The sequence below is a fragment of the Papio anubis genome, chromosome 16 (assembly GCF_008728515.1).
Source record: "Papio anubis isolate 15944 chromosome 16, Panubis1.0, whole genome shotgun sequence".
Taxonomy (NCBI): domain Eukaryota; kingdom Metazoa; phylum Chordata; class Mammalia; order Primates; family Cercopithecidae; genus Papio; species Papio anubis.
In genome coordinates, this window is record NC_044991.1 from 57,334,287 (window position 1) to 57,347,998 (window position 13,712).

The 13,712-nt window shown below is 45.2% G+C and overlaps 1 protein-coding gene across 4 annotated transcripts in view; it reads right to left on the reverse strand.

The window, feature by feature from the left end:
• The window catches only part of PSMF1 (proteasome inhibitor subunit 1), a 49,707-nt gene extending 38,783 nt beyond the window's left edge, over positions 1–10,924 (reverse strand). The window contains exons 1-3 of one of the 4 annotated variants that reach the window (XM_009216420.4): positions 10,750–10,894; positions 10,272–10,360; positions 6,457–6,606 (exon numbers count right to left, since the gene is read on the reverse strand). In XM_009216420.4, coding sequence (XP_009214684.2) covers positions 6,457–6,606; positions 10,272–10,301 — 180 coding nt within the window. In that variant the 5' untranslated portion in view covers positions 10,302–10,360; positions 10,750–10,894. Of the gene's footprint in view, positions 1–2,016; positions 2,040–6,456; positions 6,869–10,271; positions 10,361–10,749 lie in introns of those variants that run through there. The other 3 variants (XM_003904943.4, XM_021921167.1, XM_031656638.1) reach the window with 3 other exon arrangements.
• Between the last annotated feature and the right edge of the window lie 2,788 nt (positions 10,925–13,712).

Below are 13,712 nucleotides of genomic sequence, written 5' to 3' on the forward strand. Positions count from 1 at the left end.
CTTACCCGCCTCACTTCACAGATGAAGATGTGGAGGTCAAGAGAAATGACTTGCCCAAGATCCTACAGCGAGAGAGAGGTCTAGGGCCCAGGTCTCTGGGCTTCTGTTCTACTGTGCTCTCCCTCATATTGAGCTACCTTTCTGACACAGCATTGGAACCTGTCAAGAATCTGCAGTGTTGGTTTAATAATCATCTCTTCCCCATCCCTCTGCTAAGAATAAAGCCAGTCACCTTGAGGAACACTGAGAAGTTCTAAGTAGTGTTTTTCAAAGTTTGGACCTTAGGCTAACTACAATAGATTACCAAGGTGTTGACTAAAAACACAGATCCTAATACACCCTAACTGACTGCAGTGATGTACAAAAATTTTAATTTCATAGTACACAAAATGTAGCATATGTACAAATAACAAAGAATTATAAAATGTCTCTACCACCAGCTTAAGAAATAGAACATCAGCAATACTGCTAAAGCCTTGGGTAGCAAACTCCAATAAATGTCCCTTCTTCCCCTTCAAGGGTAATCACCACTCTTAAACAATTTCTTTACTTTTCCCTAGAGTTATATTACTCTACATGCAACCACAAAAATATATTGTTTCAAATATTTTTGAATTTTAAATAAACAGCATCACTTCTGTCATTTGCCTTTTTTATTCGATATTGTTTTTGGAAAGGCATCCATGTCAATGCATTTAACTACAGCTGATTCACATTCACAGCTACACAGCATTCTGTATAACTATGCTGCAATTTATACATGTACTTGTTGATGGTGATTTGGAGTATTTCCCAGCTTATTTGTTTTGCTATTATGAACAATGCTGCTATGAACATTCTTGTACACATCTGGTACATACATGGATAAATTTCTATAGAGTATGCATGGAGGAAAAGCTTTTAATTTACAAGATAAAGTCAAGTTGTTTTCTAAAGAGTTACTGATTTATACTCCCACTAGCAATGTATGAAAGCTCCTGTTGCTCCATGTAGTTGGCAACATTGCTATTGTTGCTTGCCAATCTAGTAGGGGTAAAATGCTTGCCATTTTCATGCTTGTCAGCCTGGTGGGTGTAAAATACATCTTTTATTGTGAGTTGTGATGTCTTCCTTTTTTCTTTTTAAAAAATCCTAAGACTTTCCATACTAAAGTTTGAGAAATAGTTCTCAAATTATTTCTACAGGAAAAATAATATAGTGATTTCCAGGTGGGGAAGATTTCTTAAACAAGATTCATAAAAGAAAAAAAATGCTGCCTTTGACATTGTTTGTAACTGAAAGCTTCTGTTCAACAGAGACACTACTAAGTTAATAAGCAGCCACAGGCTAGGAAGACACATTTGCTATGGCTGCAAAGGAAAGAAATTAATAACCTCTACATAAAGGGAATGCCTGGAAAATGAACAATAACAACTGGCAACTCCAAAAAGTGGCAAAAGATACGAACAAGAAAAAGAGCGGTTAATAGTATTTAAAGAGTTATTCAATTTTACTAGCAATCAGAGAAGCAGAACTGAAATAATGAGACACTAAGTTATACGATTCGGACTGTTATTACCCAGTTTTCTACTTTTTGCCAGATGTCTGTGTAGGTGTGGGGAGAATGGGAACCTCTAGTCCCTGCTGGTGGGCATTTAAACTCATACAGCTCTTTTGGGGAGCAATCTGGCAGTTTTTAGTGCAATTAAGTAAGCCAATATCCTATAATTTAAAATCCCTACTCCCAGAAGAAACCCTGTGCACAGGGTCCATAACAAAGGATCTTCATTATAGCCTTGGCTAAGGTAGCCAAACTGGAGATAAAATACAAAATATGCTTACAGTGGAATACTATTTAGCAGTCAGAAGGAACAAACCAGATCTAATGATAGTATTATATATAAAATAAAAAATATGATTTAAAGGAAAGTTCCCCCCAAAATGAGGTTTACACTCCAGTACCTTTATGTAAAAATTTTAAAAAGCACAAAAAAAAGTTAGAATCTTTTTTCATGGATGTATATTTATATTGCTCACCATGGGTCAGGTGGACTGGGAAGATCTGCAGTCATGAGAATACGGCGGGAGGGAGTGGGACTGGAGATGAAGAAAATGGAAAAGACAAAGGTCCAGCAAGCAAAACTTCACACACTAAGGACAAGGGGAGACCACACATTGAGAACTGCCGGCCTGTCCTCTTTGGTCACCCCTGGTGTTCAGAAATCCTTTGGGGAAAGAGAATCCAAATAAAATTCAGGATGTCACAGCTGGCATGGTTTAAAACCTGGCTGGATGAGGATGAAATTCACAGGCCTGAAGCACAGAAATGAGAGTGAGGAAAAACAAAAATGAAACTAATCAAACCATTCTTCTGAGAAAGAGAAACTATCCCCTCACCCCAAACTGGGTAACTTTCCCAAATATGTTTAGTGCTTAGCGTTATGGATTTGTTTACTTTGGAAGCCAGAAATTTGATGACATCCTCATCTTTGCTCTGTCAAAGGCCTTTAAATTTATATTATATCCTCCATGTACAGCATTCAAACCACCACAGTTCTCTCTTGGAATATAAACAATTTGGTCTGCTCACCTCCCCATCACCTTTGGCTTCCAGAGTTACAGAAAATCCCTGAAGTCAGGTGAAACTGCTGTCTCTAACTGCAGTGCAACTGATGTTTCCCAGTAAACAGAGGACAGACCCTGGGGATATCAGGCCAAACATGGCATGCAACTGCCCTGTAAACCCTGACATCAAATATCAAGAGTCCCAGAAAGCCACAGTTGGAAAGTAGCCTAAGTACGCAGTCACATGGTTTAACTTCCTCTGATGAAAAATCAAAGGCCTGAGGCTGAGTGCAGTGGCTCATGCCTGTAATCCCACCCCTTTGGGAGGCAGAGGCAGGCAGATCACTGGAAGTCAGGAGTTCGAGACCAGCCTGGACAACATGGTGAAACCCCGTCTCTATTAAAAATACAAAATAAAATTAGCCAGGCATGGTGGCGGGGACCTATAATACCAGCTACTGGGGAGGCTGAGGCAGGAGAATTGCTTAAACTCAGGAGGCAGAGGTTGCAGTGAGCCAAGATCGCACCACTGCACTCTAGCCTGAGAGTGAGACTCCATCTTGGAAAAAAAAAGAAAGACAATTCTAAGGCCTGAGAGGGTCAGAGAGCTGACCAAGGTCTCAGCAAGTCAGCTGTAGGGTTGTACTTGGAATTCAGAGCTCCTGATTGCCCCAGGCTATGGCTAGAGAAGGTTTTCCCCAGCCAGGTCCATAAGATGGCCCTAAAAGAATAAAGATAACTGTCTTCCTAGGTAAAATCCTGGCACTGGAAGCGTTCTTTAATGGTCATGAGTTTGACCCAATGCCTCTGAGCTAACATGCACCCAAAGAAACTTAAACAGATCATTTTGGGTATTTTCTCTCTTTCATCACAATCCTTACATTCTCCACAACAGAAAACAAAATTATCTAACTTATGTCGATGACCACCTAAGTCATCCCTTACCTATCCCCTTGCCACCTAAACCACTTGGCAAAGCTGTAAAGTTCTTGCAAGGAGTGGTTCTAACATCAAGAAAGAAATCCAAATTCTAAGATTGGATTTTTGTTGAAGCCAGTGGCTGCACTGGTCTTCTAATCAAGTTTTACGTACACAATTCCCCTATAACAGAGGAGGTAAAACCTAAGAGAAAGCAGACAATCTAGCTTTCCATTTAACTGTCAACTTGTGTAGTCAAGCATACACTCTTGGACCTTCCTCTTGTTATCACCCCCAGAAGGGTGGAAACAGGAGATGGCAGGAGAGGCAACACAAATATCCTCTGAGCTTGGAAAATACAATCAAGTCAGCTGAGTTGGCTGGCCCCAGGCTGAAAAATTAAACCTCCTTTTAAATAAACTGACAGGAAAGATGCCTCTCCAGCTTCCACTCTGAATGAAAGTAGACTCAGCAGAAGTGACAGGAGGACAAGTGCAACCTGAGCCCCACTGGCAATCAAGGAGAAAAGGCAGAGAGAAGCAAAAATACACCACGCTCTAGTTTGCAATCCAAACACCCATTCCTTCAAGAGCATGCAAGATTCAGGAAGAAAGGTGGCAATGCCTTACAAAAACCCCATTCCCCAGGCTCCTGGGCCTCCCCAAAGATTTCTGAAACCAGCATCTTTTTCTGGCCTGCAGAAGTTCAAAAAATAGCACCATGAACAGAGAAAAATCAGATGGACCTTGGGGAATTGGTAAAGGCCTTTTTTTTTGGAAACAACAACAACAACAACAACAGAAAAAAACAGTATTAAAATGAGATTGTATTCTTTCTGTACATTTCATCCAAAAATTTTGCAGCCTTGAGTGTATGGAAAGGTGATAATGCCAGCTAAAAGAAGGTATCGACTTATGTGAACTGATGTTCCCAAACTGTCAAAGTGATTCAACAGGATGAGTGAGGGTAAGAATGGTGGGAGCAGATTCACAGCGATTGATATTTATTTATGGAATGGCAAGAAGAGAAGGGCATCAGGCACACCCTCTAGAACAAGTTCCGGAGCAGAGGTGGACAGGGTTCTGACAGTGTGGCAGAGTAGAAGTAGCCAGTTAGGGGTATGTAAGGGGAGTGAGGTACATGAGAAGGGACAGTGCAGAGCACAGCTGTTCCATCTGAAGGACAAGAGAGCTGAGGGCCAATGGAGGAGCTCCCAGGTCAAAATCAAATCTTACTCCTCTTCTCAGCCCCACTGTCCCCTGCACCATCCCAGATACCAGTTTCTTTGAAGAATCTAGGAAAAGCTGAAATAAAATGACTGGGGCAAGTGAAGAGCTGCTCAAGATTAAAAAGCTGGAGTAGGACAAGTGGGGAGACAAGATTTCTGTTAGGGGGACTATGCACTGAAACAGGGGCCTGACACTGAAATGTGTCTCTACCTGGTACTAAGGTCTGAAATGCTGAAAGGCATTTGGAAGGTATGTGGAATGAAGAGCAGCACAAACAGAAAGGACAGGGACAGATGTGTTTGGGAAGGTGAAATGGTTCCTGCTTCCAGGTGTGTGTGTGTGAAAGGCTGGCTGTTCTTTTCCATCCTCATCTCCAGTCATAGAGCCCATTTGAGAGATGAAGTATGTGTGAGTTTGGAGGTGGGAATGGGGATCCTGAGTGTGTACCTGGGGTCCCAGTGAGATAACTGAGGTCGGGGGCAGGCGGGGGAAGAGCCAGAAATCCCTGACAGTTCTTAGGCTCTGGTTCCTGCTGAAGGAGGTAAAGTGTGAGAGGGGTATCGTGGTCTTGGTCTTTAGTTCTAAGAGACAGAGAGGAATAGGGACAGCAGTGAGGGGTAGGGGAAAGGGGATACTTGCCTAAGTGCTCAGAATGTACAAAACAAGTTTGAAGACAGGTCCCTAAAGCTATGTCAGGAGAGGAGAATTAAGACTCTATTTGAGAAGCTAAAAAAAATGATTAGAGGAGTTGAGGACTGAAGCAGTCAAAAAGGAGAGGAAGGGTGATGGGGTGGTCTGTTTCCCATGGCTGGTCTTGGTTCTGAGAGAGAACAGTGACAGTGAGCGGCACGCATGGAGGCAGGCCCAGTTGTCCCAGCAAGCAGATGTCTAGGATGATGTGGATGTGGGGGATGAGGGTCACAGGGAAGAGACAGGAAAGACAGAAGAATGCTAGAGCAAAGACTTAGTGAGGTGGGTTGGGCCCAGCGGTCCTGGAACTCGGTGGGGATGACAACAACGTCCCTAGGTGTAAGAGGTGGAGCCTGGGGATGGGAGTGGAGGGGGCTGGCCCTATGGGGACAGCTATGAGGAGAAAATCTTATATGACTCTCACATCCAGGCTGTATGTGTATACGATTCTAGGGGGGACTGTTTCCTAGAGCTTAAGCTGGGGATGGCAGTAGCGAGTGGACTACGCTGGGCCCTTCAGTAAAGCGTGAAAGGCATGTGAACTCTCTGGGCCCATGCTAAGGGGTGAAAAAAGGGCCGTGGCCTGGGGCTGAGTAGGTCAAAGCTCACTCCCGTACCTGTGCTTGGATCCAGATGTTTGGTGGAGGCTCTAGTGTGGTATCAGGGCGGAACTGAGTCAGTCCCCTCACCCCGAGGCTGGGTGGGAAGGAATTCAGAGGAGATTAGGTGGGTGAGGAGTGCTCTGGGGAGCTAAACTCCTGTCTGGATTCTTTTCCATTCTATGGAATGCTAGGTCCACACAGTCCTGGCCTGAGAGGCTGCCAGGCTGTGTTGAAGCGAGTTTCTGCCCTTGAGTTTACAAATCATGTTGTGCCAGCTGTGCTGTGAGGGACTCTGGGCTGGGTTGGAGCAGGTGAGTAACCTCCGACCCGCAGGTTTTACCAACGCCGTCATGTGCCCCAGGCCCTGCATTGGGAAAGGCGGGGAAATCGGGCGCTCTGGACAAGGCCTCCGGGCCTCTGAGTTTGGACAGAAGACAGTTCCCTCCTCCACCCTGGCCGGCTCCGTGGCGTACCTGGTCACCGACACCCAAGCCGTAGTAGCCGTGTGTCACCATTTCCCAATGCAAGAAGCAGACGAGCGCGTCCTGCGTGCAGGTGATGGCCGGCGCTGCCGATGCGAACAGTACCTCCAGGCCCGCCATGAGCGCCAGCGACTTCGGCGTCTGGAGGAGAGAAGGGGGAGGGGGTAGTGCAGAGAGCCAGCTCCGCGGCCCGGGTAGCTATAACTCCGCTTGACTCCTGCGCTAGCTCTGGCAGAGTCTACACCTGAGACCAAGATGGAGACGCCCGGGGGCGGGGCGGGGCGGGGCCGCCGGAAGTAGCCCCAGGAGCGGGCGCAACTGCGTGAGGCGCGCCGGGCTGGCAACGCGAGCGCAGAACTAAAAGGTTCCGCCAGGGACCGCGCGGGGCGTGGCCCCTCAAAGCCGGAACCTGGGTCTTCGCCGCGGCCGACAGGATCGCTTCACGCAGGCACAGCGCCCTCCAAGAGGCCACCTTGCTGAGAGCCCGACTTCCCATGCACAAAATGAGTTATGCTAGGCCGGGGAAGGGGCTGGGAAATGTGGCTAAAATACATTCTTAATAATCGTTAATACGTACGCAGTGCTTACTACCGGCCACATTATTCTAAATACTTTACTTGTATTCATTTATTTAATCTTCACAACCCAACTCTATGCAGTTGATATTAACGATTAATGTGCCTCATTGCACAGATGAGGAAACTGAGGCACAGAGGGCTAATTTGACCAAGATGACAACAGCCAGCGGGTGAATGGCTGAGATGGTTACAGGAACCTAGCAGTCTGGCTTCTAAGATAACATTTATTAAGTGTTTATTGTGTGCTACATCCTGTACTAAAACCTTTACATCACCTTCTCAACAACTCTATGATGTACCATTATTATCCCCATTTTGCAGATGACAAAACGGCTGAGAGTTGAAACCATTTTTCCAAGAAGACACAACTGCTGCCCGCAGAGCTGAAGCTCCTGACTCATTACCAAATTTCAATCATTTATTTGACTACCCCCTTTATGATTTTTACCACCCATTACGTCAACAAGTTTCATGAAATCCACTTATTGTTTTTACCCAAATAAATTTAGTTTCCCCATCCCAGTCACCAACCTGGTCCAAGCTCCTGTCATCTTTCACTTGGACGCCTGGCATCAGCCTCGGAACTGCCCCATTCCATTCTTGTCTCTCTCTGTACTGCACTTCGCAACCAGAGAGATTATGTTAGAAAACAGGTCAGATCGGCCGGGTGTGGCGGCTCACGCCTGTAATCCCATCACTTTGGGAGGCCGAGGCAGGTGGATCACTTGAGGTCAGGAGTTTGAGACCAGCGTGGCCAACATGGTGAAACCCTGTCTCTACTAAAAATACAAAAATTAGCTGGGCGTGGTGGCACACGCCTTTAGTCCCAGGTACTCAGGAGGCTGAGGCGTGAGAATCGATGGAACCCGGGAGGTGCAGGTTGCGATGAGCCAAGATCTCACCATTGCACTTCAGCCTGGGCAACAGAGCGATACTCCGTCTCAAAAAAGAAACAAAAAGAAAAAAGAAAACAAGTCAGATCACATCCCTCAGCTCAAAATCTCACAGGGTTCCCATCACACTCAATGGAAAAGTAAAGTCCTCCCCGTGGTCTGCAGGAACCTGCATGTGGTCTGCCACCTCCTGCCCCAGCCCTGCCAGTCCTGTACCTCTCTGATTCAATCTCCTTCAACTGTCCTCCCATCCCCTTTATACCTGCAATGACCTTGGCTCCCCTTCTCTCACAGCTACATATGGTCCAACAGCAAAGCTAGTTGGCTCCACTCTCAAAATATATTATGAATCTGACCACTTCCCATCACCTTCACTGCTTCCACCCTGGTCTGATCCTCCAGCATGTAGCTTCCCAACCACTTTCCCTCTTTCATGTGTTCTGTTTAGGCGTTTGCATTCCTCTTCCTGGAATGCTCTTTTCCCAAATATGTACATGTCTTGCTTTTGCTTCTTCATTTCTAGTGGCTCCATCCCTCACTCCTACCATCCTCAATAGAGGGCTTCCCAGACCATTCCATCCAAATAACCTTCTCCAGTCTTTAACCCCTCTCCTGTTTTGTTTTTTTTTTTTCCCTGCAAAGCACTAATCATAACCTGAAACTATATTAGGTATTTATTTCTTTGCTTATTTAATGACTGTCTTTCCACTAGACTGTGACAAAGAAACAGGGAGCATGTCTACCTTGTGCACATATGTACCTGAATGCCATCTGGGATCAATCTATACTTATTGAAAGAAAGAATGAATACTGAATGAAGAAATGAATTCTTGTCCTAGCCCCAACCCAATCAGGCCACTCTTATCTCTTTATAGTTCACCACTCCCTTTGTCAGCTGGTCTTGTGCCTCTCCAAATTTTGTGTTCCTAGAGTTTCCTTGAGACACCCAGATTCTTGAACTCCTTCTGCAGAGATTCTGGATGAGAAGGTCTGAGGAAGAGTGCATGTATGTTGACCACATTCTGGACGACACTAAAGCTGATGGCTGTGGAACTCCTCTCTGAGATGTACTGCCTGTGGCATAAAGCTATTTGCCCTTTCTACTGAGAAGTTCTGCACTTTCGGGCTTCCCTGCTTTTGCTTATTCTGTCCCTTCTGTTGTGGTACCCTTATCCAGTTATGGAAAAGTTCTACAGATTCATTCCATCAATAAACTTTGATAGGCTGGGCTGCCATGAACCATAGTGCAGGGTGTCCACTTAAGGTGCCTACTTAGTGGCAGCCCATTCCTAAGTGCCTAGTGTGGGCCAGACACAGATGAACAGGTTCCTGTCCCTATAGGGCTCACTGTCTAGTGTTTAAAAAAAAAAAAAAAAAAAAAAAAAGCACTGGTCAGGCACGGTGGCTCACGCCTGTAATCCCAGCACTTTGGGAGACTGAGGCGGGCAGATCACGAGGTCAGGAGTTCAAGACCAGCTTGGCCAACATGGTGAAACCCTGTCTCTACTAAAAATACAAAAATTAGCCAGGCGTGGTGGCAGGCACCTATAATCCCAGCTACTTGGGAGGCTGAGGCAGGAGAATCACTTGAACCCAGGAGGTGGAGGTTGCAGTGAGCTGAGATCAAGCCACTGCACTCTAGCCTGGGTGACAAAGCGAGACTGTCTTCAAAAAAGAAAGTGGATTTAGGAGCAAAAGGTGTTCCACTAAAAGGAAACAGTATGTGCAAAGGCGTGGTGGAATGCAGCTAGCTGTGTGTGATTAGACGGTCAGTGTTGCCTCCTGTGTGAGGTTTCCCTCATCTCTTTGCCCATGATTAATTGCTCTTTCCTTAGTGTGCTTGGCGTCAGTGGGGTACCAAGGGGTGGGCATGGGACAGTGAGAGCTATCAGCCTTAGTCAGGTGGAGAATTTTATCATTGAAGTTGATGTAAATTGCTGGTTCATGATGATAGCAAAAAGTGGACTGACTTTTGGTCTCTTTTATTACTACTTTAAAGTTTTTTACAGCAAATGTACCCACTCCTTGTCTGCACCAGGGCAGGCAGCTCCGTCATCCCCACCCCTTGGTTCAACACTGCTTTGCATACAGTTGGTTGTAGCTGGCATCTTATAGAATGCTGGCTCCCTCTTCTACACCATCATCCCTGTCTTAACAAGTATTATCTCAGAAGCCCATGGTGAGACAGGGATTTGAGTGGTTTATCTGGGAGCTGATTCCAGGAAATAGCAGTGGGGGCAGTGGAGTAGGGAAGTGAGACAGGAAGGAAAGGCAGCCAGCAGAGGAAGTGTGATGAAGCCAGTTACCTCTATGGGCAACTGGACCGCACACCTACCTGGGAACTCTGGGAGGCAGTATGGGGCATGTCTCAGAGCTCTTCCATTTGAGGGCATCTGCCACAGGCTGAGAGCTGCTTCTGGGGTCCTGGAAGGCCCTCAGGCAGAGAGTCGCATAATTTAGAGAAAGCAGTCTGTGTGTAGAGGTGACTGCTGAAGGGTGACGAGGGTGTTGTAGTGCGGACTGCTATGTCCTCCCACACCCCTGACCAGGGGTGAGCCATGCCTTGGAAAGTCTGTAACCCAGCAGCCAGCATGGAGTAGGCACTGGCATCAGTGTATTGAAAGAATGAGGTAAACTCTATCTCCTGAACCAGGCTGTGAATCCCGTGAAGGCCAGGACTATGTTCCACCTGTCCTGAACCCCAGGGTCCTCCAGGGATGGGAGCAAATGGGAGGACCTCCTGGGGCTGGGGTGTGTGTGTGTGTGTGTGTGTGTGTTGCCCCTGATTCATCCAGCACTTTCTGTGGACTTACCTACATCAGCAAGGGTCCCATTCTGCCCTTGTAAGTGCTGTGAGTGGCTGAGAAAGGAAGCAGGTGGTGGGTGCCTCCCTGTCTGGGCCCCCACTACCAAGAGCCCATGCCAGAGATGAGGGCCCGGGGTGATAGAAAGAACTTGGCCGGTGGCTGCAGCCACCAGTTCCTGGTTGCCAAGTGACAGCAATGTGGGTATTCCAAGCTCCCTGCCTCCCTGGAAACCATGAAGAACTGAACCAATGGACAGTGCCTAGATGGGCACTGAGGCGAAGTCATTCACTACTATAATTCTTCCTCGGCCTAGCATCAACCCAACCATATCACCTCCTCCAGGAAGCCCTCCATGATTGATATTGTTCTTTGCTTCTACCAAGTATCTGATATCCAAGACTTCCCAACTTCCCATTCCCCTTGTCAATGGGGTACTCAGCATATTTGACACCCATAGCAGATACCTCTTTTCTTAAAAAGATGATAATTTTTAGGCCGGACACAGTGGCTTATGCCTGTAATCCCAGCACTTTGGGAGGCCGAGGCAGGTGGATCACAAGGTCAGGAGATAAGACCATCCTGGCTAACATGGTGAAACCCCGTCTGTACTAAAAATACAAAAAAATTAGCCAGGTGTGGTGGCGGGTGCCTGTAATCCCAGCTAGTCGGGCAGCTGAGGCAGGAGAATGGTGTGAACCCGGGAGGCAGAGCTTGCAGTGAGCTGAGATTGCGTCACTCCAGCCTGGGCGACAGAGCGAGACTCTGTCTCTCAAAAAAAAAAAAAAAAAGAAAAGAATTTTTTATTTAACTCTATTAGTTTTTTAAAGTTTTTTTTATTGTGGTAAAATACACATAGCATAAAATTGATCATCGTAATCACTTCAGGTCTACAGTTTAGTGATACTAACCACACTGTTTTCCACAGAGGCTGCACCATTTTACGTTCCCACCAACAGTACAGAAGCATTCCAATTTGTCCACCTTCTCAGCAACACTTGTTATTTTGGGTTTTTTTGTTTTGTTTTGTTTTGTTTTGTTTTCATAGTAGCCATTTAGCCACCCTAATGAGTATGGGGTGGTATGTTTTTTATTTTTTAAATAGAGATGGAGTTTTGCCATGTTGCCAAGGCTGGTCTTAAACTCCTGAGCTCAAGCAACCCACCCATCTCAGCCTCCCAAAGTGCTGATATTACAGGCGTGAGCTACCATGCCCAGCCAGTGGTATCTTATTATAATTTTGATTTGCATTTCCCTAATGATTAGGGATGCTGAGCATCTTTTGATGTACTTACTGGCCATTCGTATGACTTAGGAGAATGTTTGTTCAAGTCCTTTGCCCATTTTTTAACTGAGTTGTTTGGTTTTTGTTGTTCAATTTTAGGTGTTCTCTATATATTTTGGATATGATTCCTTTATCAGATATATAATTTGTAAATATTTTCTCCCTTTCTGTGAATTGCCTTTTATTCTGTTGATAGTGTCTATTGATGCACAAAAGCTTTTAATTTTTATAAAGTTCAATTTGCCTGATTTTCCTTTTGCTGCCTGTACCTTTGATGTCATATCCAAGAAATCACTGCCAAATCCAATGTTGTGAAGAATTTGCCCTACATTTTCTTCCAAGAGTTTTATATTTTTAGGTCTTACATTCAGGTCTTTGATCCATCTTGAGTTCATTTTTGTGTGTGGTGTGAGGGAGGGGTCCAGCTTCATTCTTTTTATATGAATATCCAGTTTCCCCAGCATCATTGATTGAAAAGGCTGTTCTTTCCCTATTGAATGGTCTTGGCATCCTTGTTGAAAATCATTTGACCATACATGTGAAGGTTCATTTCTGGGCTCTCTATTCTGTTCCATTGGTCTATATGTCTGTCTTTATGCCAGTACCATAATGTTTTGAAGTAGCTTTGTAGTAAGTTTTGAAATCAGGAAGTATGAGGCCGTCAATGAAGCAGATCACTTTTTAACACCTCCCTCCTCATCTATGAAGTTATTTTCAGCAATAACCACATGATAATCAGTAAAAATTATTATTTCCCTAATTCATTCTTCTTCAATGAAAAAATATATATGTGTGTGTGTGTATATGTGTGTGTATATATATATATATATGTATTTTTTTTTTTTTTTTTTGAGACAGAGTCTTGCTCCATCACCCAGGCTGGAGTACAGTAGCATGACCTTGGCTCACTGCAACCTCCGCCTCCTGGGTTCAAGAGATTCTCCTACCTCAGCCTCCCAAGTAGCTGGGATTACAGACACGTACCACCAGGCCCAGCTAATGTTTGTATTTTTAGTAGAGATGGGATTTCACCATGTTGGCCAGACTGGTCGCGAACTCTTGACCTCAAGTGATTTACCTGCCTTGGCCTCCCAAAGTGTTGGGATTACAGGGGTGAGCCACCATGCCTGGCCAAAAATATAATTTACAGATTGTACAACTCCCCCTTTTCAGTGTATAATTCTGAGTTTTGACAAAAGCACACGGTCTTATAATCACCATATTCTCTACATATTTCCAAAAAGAAAGGATATTTAAAAATTCATCTTTATTGAGGTATAATTTACACACAATAAAATCACCCATTTTAGTTGTATACTTCATGAGTTTTGACTAATGTATAGACCAGTGTAACCACCATGACCAAGATATAGCATGTTTACATGACTCCAAAAAATTTCCTCATGTGCCTTAGCAGTTAATCTTTCCAGCCCCTAGCTGAGGTGTTAGTCCATTTCGCATTGCTATAAAGGAATACCTGGGACTGGGTAATTTGTAAAGAAAGGCACTGCAGGCTGTCTAGCATGGTACCGGTATCTGCTCGGCTTCTGGTGAGGTCTAAGAAGCTTTCAATCATGGTGGAAGGCAAAGGGGAAGCATGCATGTCATATGGAGAGAGAGAAGGGAAAGGAGCAAGGAAGAGGTGCCAGGATCCTTTAAATAACCAGCTCTCACATGAACTTACAGA